The following is a 6,820-nucleotide window of genomic DNA, read 5'->3' on the forward strand; positions in this document are numbered from 1 at the left end:
TATGATGAGATATACCCTGATTATTCTACATTTATGAAGGCATAAGCGGTTCCTCGAAGTGAACAGAAAAAGTTGTGCACAAAAAGGCAGGAATCAACGAGAAAAGATATCAAGAAGGCGTTTGGAGTCCTCAAACAAACATGTCATGTAGTGAAATACGTTATATGACTTTGGGATAAAGATAGAATTAAACGAATAGAAGCATGTATTATAATGCATAATATGATTATTGAAAATGAAGGTCGAGCGAGTTGCACGTATGATCTGGACGATGTTGTCATCCCGATTGAAGAGTTCGTACCCGAAACGATTGAATTTTTAGCACAAGTTGTTGAAATTCATAACAGTGAAACGAGTTTCAATCTTCACGAAGATATTGCGGAACATTTTTACCAACTTAACATGAATGAAAAATAGTTTTTTTTTCTAGGTTATTTAAGTATTGTAGTTTTTAATATTAATGTAATGTTTCTTTATTATTGAACGAAAAACTAGTTAAAAAATTTATGTTTTTTTTTTTAAATTTTAAAGTTGTATTCTTATTGTTTTTTTGAATTAATAAAAAAAATGATATGGAGTAGAGTAGTAGTGGTGGAGTGGTGGTGAGTGATAGCTAGTAGTGATGATATGAAATTCATTACTATAATGGTTAGTGGTGAATATAACGTTTGATGTTATTGTATTGTTCGATATTTATGTGTATTGGTAATAATGGTATCTTGTAATCGTTTAATATAAAGGTTGCAAATGCTAATGGAATGAAATATTTTGAAGTACTTTGATAAAAAAAAAAAAGTAAGTCAGATTTGAAAGTGGATTGATTCAAATATAACACTAAAATAATTGATTACTCATAAAAACTATAAAGTCAATTGATGGTTTTTATATATTTCAATCCTTTTTTTTGTGTATCATTTATTTTTGTGTATGTTTGTGAAACTAGTTTGTAGTTGTTAGTGCATGAAAGCTAGAATCTCAGAACTATAATATTTATATAAAAATGTTTAATAAAAATATTTATACACTTTAAAAAATTTATATAATGAATTTTTTGTTTATATTTACAAACAATTATTTTTCAGTTCAAAGGTCTTTTTTTTTTTTTTTTTTTTTTTTTTTTTTTAATTTAAGTCCTTAAGTTTAATATAAATTATCATAAACTTATTACATGTACAGTTTAAGGATGACAAAATTGCAAGTTTGGTCCCTGTGGTATGTCAAAAATTGGATGTTTGGTCCAAAAAATTTAGGGGTTGCACCGGTGGTCCAAAATGTTTGATTTGTTGTGGAATTGGTCCAAAGGCTTAACAGCCATTTGTGCCCTCCGTTTGTGTGAGGGTATTTCTGTCAATTCACACCTCTTCTTTTAATATCTTATTAAATTAAAACCTAATTAATTGATACCTACCGCTAAATCATTTGTGCAGTTCCCTGGAGCAAACACGGGAGGCGACAAGCCCCCTTTTGATCCCTCACCATTGTACCTTCTAGTCGAGACAGAAGAGGCGCCCTTAAGCTGCCATTGCTGCTTTCGTATTCTCCTCTGCGAAATAGTGAAGCACCGGAGGTGCTTTTCCTAGCCAACGACCGATCGCCTCCACTTCCCCTCCTCGTGGCTGCCTGACCACCAAACATAGCCTCCACCGGCGCCAGTCGCTACTACCGTGCCCTTTGTTTTTCCCCATCGCACCTTACGACTGGAGTAGAAGAAGAATGACTTGTCGACTACCACCTCCTAACACCCCTCGCTGTCTCCTCCTTTCCCTTCCTCTTCTTCGGCCTAAATCAAATCCCAGAGGCCATCATTGATTACGAATCAATCGACGAAAATTCAGAAGCCATCGGACCCCCTTCCTTCAGCCAGAAGAACGATCGAACCTTCGCTGACTTCGTTTTCCTTCTTCTTGACTGCCTTCGGTTCATTCCCGTTCCAATCTCCTTTTCTTCCCAATCGATTTAGCTGCATTAAAGAGGGATTTTACTTTAATCGGATCTGATACGTCGGCTTTGAAAGAAACAGCTTGTGGGGATACAGATTGAGATTTGGAATTAATTTCTGAAACGACTAGATCCGCTTTAGAGGAATTGGAAGTGTAATTGACGATGAGTTTTGCTCCAAGGGATGCTAGGTGGAGGGAGATGGCTTTGATGATACCGCAAGAGCCGCCGGTGACTATTGCAACCCGGTCCTACTGTTGGAGGGGCTGAGATTTGGTGGTTTCCGGTGGTGAGACTGTGTTGATTTTACTAGCCATAGGTGTTGTTGAGTCTTGAAGTTTGAGTGGAGAATTGGAAGTTGGACAAAAATACCCTCACACAAAGGGAGGGCACAAACGAATGTTAAGTCTTTGGACCAATTCCACAACAAATCAAACCTTTTGGACCACTGGTGCAACCCCAAAACTTTTTGGACCAAACATCCAATTTTTAACATACCACAAGGACCAAATTTGCAATTTTGTCGTTAAGGATTGGCTAAAAGACATTACATTCATCCTTTAGCGTCGACTGATTTTGACAGAAACTCCATTATCAAATAATTTTACGGGTCGTATAACTAAACGAGTTTCTAGCCACATAAAAGCGATAGAATATGAAAATATAGGGGTATATAGGTAATTTAACAAAAGCATCAAGATTTGTATGTAAATCGAACAGATTCATTGAACCTGGACACCACCATTCTACGCCTATAAAAACAAACGCCCCAATCAAGGAAAGATGTACCTCAACGGATTCAGTTAATTAACGCAAAATCTTTCCCTCTTTTAACCAAAACTAATGGCCCCTAGCATGGCGGATCCGTCGGTGAAAGACAACAGACCGCCGAAAATGGCGGCCCAGGAGGAGTTGTTGAGGAGGAGGAACGAGGAATTGGAAAGAGAGCTGAAGAGGAGCCTGGAAAGAGAGGAGAAGATGAAAATGGAGTTGCAGAAGACGTGGGCGAGGCTGCGCGTGGCGGAGGAAGCGGAGGAACATCTTTGTTCGCAGCTAGGAGAGCTTGAAGCCGAGGCCATGGATCAAGCGTGTGCGTACAGAGAGCGCCTGACGACGTTAATGGAACAGCTTTCGGCTGCTCAGAAGCTCATCGAATCGGCATCCGTTCATATACCATCAATGGATTTGTAAAACGGAAAGGAGGTGAATGTTTTTGACTGGTGATTTTGTAAGAATATAGAGAATGTGACATGTATTAGTTATTGATGTAAATTGATCTGGAAAGGTTGTTAAACAACAAATATTGTATCTCTGAGATTGATTGTGAAGAACTTCCGTTTTTTTCTTCATTTTTGTTGTTTTACGCATGGTGGAATGACAAAAGACGAACAATTGGGTTGTTTATTCACACACAAATGCGTTTTAATTCACATTCTCGATGCGAAAGATGTTAAAGAAAAAACGAAAATCAGGATGTAATCATGGCGCAAAGGAGGGATTATGGAAGAAGCCGAGAATATTCCCATTATCGACATTCAACAGTGCTTTCTTTCCTTGATATTAGATTAGAAAGAATATACAATTATTCAGTTTTGTCGTTACACATATTTGTAAAAGAAATAAACTTTTGGAAACTTTTATTAAAATAAAGAAGCATCTTTCTTTATTAGGATATTAATGTACTTTGCTAATTTACTGTTTCTTTCATATTTAATTATTGAATGGAGTGTTTCATAGTTTTGTGAGGACAGAGTACTTCGAGTTCTTCAGGTTTTTTTTTTTTTTTTTTTTTTTTTTTTTTTTTTTTTTTTTTTTTTTTTCTTTTTTTTTGCCGTATCAATATCCGTTTCTTCAAGATGTTATTCACATGAATTTTTTATGTTCTGCAACAAATGAAGAAATTACTTTAATTGAATTCCTTTTCGCCTTTTTCAACCAAAAGGACGATAGTATTTCAACTCCTTAAACTTCCAAATGCATTGAATTCATGTTTCCTTCATCAATGCCAATTCCTTTCAAAACAATATGTGAACCAAAGTACCAAACACCCCTAAGTGATTGGAAAATAATATCTACTCCGATCCACCCAACTTTTTTTTTTCATGTTTAAGATAGCCAACTTCTTTTGTCTTCAAAAAGTGAGATTAAAGTATAATTTTCTATTTAAACTATTAAATAAACTACCAACTTTTTCTGGTTTAACTACACCTGTAACTGTAAGTAACTACCACTTGTGTGGAAAAGCAGACTTCTTCTTTACCTCCTTCTCCCTACACACCAAATAACACGTTCCAGGGTCAAATAGCCAAATCTCACCATAACTATCATAATCATATATAAGATAAAATATTAGATCTCAAGTAATATAAACTCCAAAAAAAAAAAAACATTCGTACCTTTCAATGTGATCAAGAATGAGGAGTCTTGGTCCAGGTGGAATCCTTGCATCTTGCAGAGCACTGATTCATATATACTGTGAGCACTGATTCATATATACTGTGTTTGACATGCATTGTACTGGAATTGAACACATCACCTTAAAGACTCCACCCTGCACAAGTGCAAAGAAAACACCAGAAGCTATTGCATTTGAAGCCTGATTAGGACCCCCCATACCACTAACCAATGAGAACATGACACCAGAACCAAAACCTGCCGCCAAACTGCATTATATACATACATGAATAAGATTTTAAACCAAAAACATCATTTCAATTGACTAAAGAAACAGCCTGAAAACTTTAACCATTAATGGATTCTACCTTGACTGGACATCCTCCTTGCCTCTTAATCTTCTTAAGACACACGATATGCCTGCACTAACACCCGACATAACAGCAAAATTACGAGCCTGTGCCAATGGCCCTCCTGCAACAGCCTGTACATACAGTTAGGGTTTAGGGTTTCTATTTCATATTCAACAAGCAAGTACGTTCTTTCCCATTCCATACAGATACAGAGACGAAAATCATTAATCATAAATAAATGATTCCAGTGATACCCGAAAGTAAAAACGGCGTCTTAATTTTTCTTAACGAATTCCCCCATATCTTAAAGGGACCCTTAAAAAAATGAAATTCAAATTAAGAAAATAAACTACTAAAGATCGGTAGATGGTGAAGGAATTATGTAACCTGGGATTGCCGGAAGGAAGCTTTAGTCTGTAGATTAAGGGAGGTGCTTGGTGGCGGAGGAGAAAAAGAGGAGGAGACATCGTTAGTAAGACCCATTAACCCACCGATCGCCGCACCTTGGAGGGCGCTGGTGACGGTGACAATGGCAGCGTCGACGGGTAAAGATTGTTTAGCAAGCCAAGTCTTGAAGAGGGTCTCACATTCATTGTATTTGGTCTCTACGTGTTTGAGTGGGTTCTGGTCACCCATCACTAAAAACCCCTTCTTTTCTTCCCCCATGAATGTTTAATGCTCTTTGTTGTGGAAAATTGTACGAGACGGGGATGATGGTTGATCGTTTTCCTTTTTAGTTTTAGGTTGAATTGCAGGCGAATACAGAACATGGCCAAGCCTACAAAGCCATACGACGAAGTTATCAATAACTTCTTTTTTTTATTATTATATATACATAATATAAATAATTAAAACACAACGGCCTTATAAATGTTACTTTTTTAAGACCATGGAAATGAGAAGTGATATTTTTGCTGATGTGAACACTACCTTATTTTCTTGTTAAGAGGATGTTATGACATATCTTGTTGTGACAAACACAAGATGCAACGAGAAGTTTAATTGTTGTTGCCTTTATCAACCAATCAAATTATTTTTTTTCTTTATCTCTCTACTTCTTAACATGTTATAACAATGGGAACACGATTTCCCCCTTGGTGTTATGGTTGTGTTATAGATGAGGTGACATATGAACTTGGTGTTATAACATGACCTATACCTAATGCTCTAAGGCATCTCTAATGGATTAAACTCATGTAGAGTTGTATGGATTGCCAAGTAAGAGAGAGAATATACATATTCACTTTAATCTTTAAAAAAGTTCATAAATTTTCAGTTATAATTTCATTGCAGCGTTCAATGACCATTCAACTCCACACACTCTCTCATCTATATTATATTCACATTTATTCCATTAAACTCTCATATAACTCCCATTACGGATGGCCTAAGCTGATCGAAAACAATCCTCTACACTATGTCTTCGTCACCATCACGTGTTCTTTTCCCGTGTTCATTGAGATAGTGCTAGGCTGCTAGCCTTGTTAAAAATAACCGAAATCCAAATTACCCGTCTGATTTTTTTGGATATCGGATTAATGGGATAGGAATAATCGAGTAATTGGGTTACCCGTTAATAAATCAAGTCGGGTATAGGGGGTGTGTGTGTGTGTGTGTGTGTGTGTGTGTGTGTGTGTGTGTGTGTGTATATATATATATATATATATATATATATATATATATATATATATATATATATATATATATTCTAAAGTGAGAGAAAACGCCTCCTCAAGGAGGACATATTCTATTTATAGGGTATCGGATTAATGGGATAGGAATAATCAGGTAATTGGATTACCCGTTAATATATCAAGTCGGGCATAAGGTATATATATATTATAAGGTGAGAGAAAACGCCTCCTCAAGGTATATATATATATATATATATATATATATATATATATATATATATATATATATATCAACTCGGGGACTCGCGACTCGACTCGCCGAGTCGGCCACATGCAAAAACTATACACGCGATTCTGCTTGGATCCAGCTCATGCCATTCATAGATCTGGGTTTCTAGGGCATGAATAACACGTAAAGTTTCCAACTTTACGTGTAAATAATCACCAATAAAGGTTTTAGGGTTCAAAATGCACCAAAAGAGTAGATCTAGGGATTTCATG

At 36.2% G+C, this 6,820-nt stretch overlaps 2 protein-coding genes across 2 annotated transcripts; one reads left to right on the top strand and one right to left on the bottom strand.

Moving 5' to 3' along the window:
• Positions 1-2,711: 2,711 nt before the first annotated feature.
• Positions 2,712-3,287, top strand: LOC111903384 (protein RESPONSE TO LOW SULFUR 3). Its single transcript, XM_023899159.3, has one exon. The coding sequence runs from the start codon at positions 2,782-2,784 to the stop codon at positions 3,127-3,129; it is 348 nt and encodes a 115-aa protein (XP_023754927.1). The 5' UTR covers positions 2,712-2,781; the 3' UTR covers positions 3,130-3,287.
• LOC111903420 (chloroplastic import inner membrane translocase subunit HP30-2) lies at positions 2,780-5,467 on the bottom strand. Its single transcript, XM_023899196.3, has 5 exons — positions 5,073-5,467; positions 4,701-4,816; positions 4,475-4,601; positions 4,335-4,397; positions 2,780-4,208 (listed from the first exon to the last, which is right to left on the bottom strand). Exons 1-4 carry the CDS (start codon positions 5,349-5,351, stop codon positions 4,347-4,349), a joined length of 573 nt encoding a protein of 190 aa, XP_023754964.1. The 5' UTR covers positions 5,352-5,467; the 3' UTR covers positions 2,780-4,208; positions 4,335-4,346.
• Between the last annotated feature and the right edge of the window lie 1,353 nt (positions 5,468-6,820).

The sequence above is a fragment of the Lactuca sativa genome, chromosome 8, assembly GCF_002870075.4.
Source record: "Lactuca sativa cultivar Salinas chromosome 8, Lsat_Salinas_v11, whole genome shotgun sequence".
Classification (NCBI taxonomy): Eukaryota; Viridiplantae; Streptophyta; class Magnoliopsida; order Asterales; family Asteraceae; genus Lactuca; species Lactuca sativa.

Bases quoted from the DNA above. Each gene is read 5' to 3' on its own strand.
- LOC111903384 (XM_023899159.3), top strand. From the start codon at position 2,782: ATGGCCCCTAGCATGGCGGATCCGTCGGTGAAAGACAACAGACCGCCG.
- LOC111903420 (XM_023899196.3), bottom strand. From the start codon at position 5,351: ATGGGGGAAGAAAAGAAGGGGTTTTTAGTGATGGGTGACCAGAACCCA. The intron at 4,817-5,072 runs GTTACATAATTC...CTGTATGTACAG, and splicing joins CTTCCTTCCGGCAATCCCAG to GCTGTTGCAGGAGGGCCATT. The intron at 4,398-4,474 runs GTGATGTGTTCA...TATATGAATCAG, and splicing joins TGCAGGGTGGAGTCTTTAAG to TGCTCTGCAAGATGCAAGGA.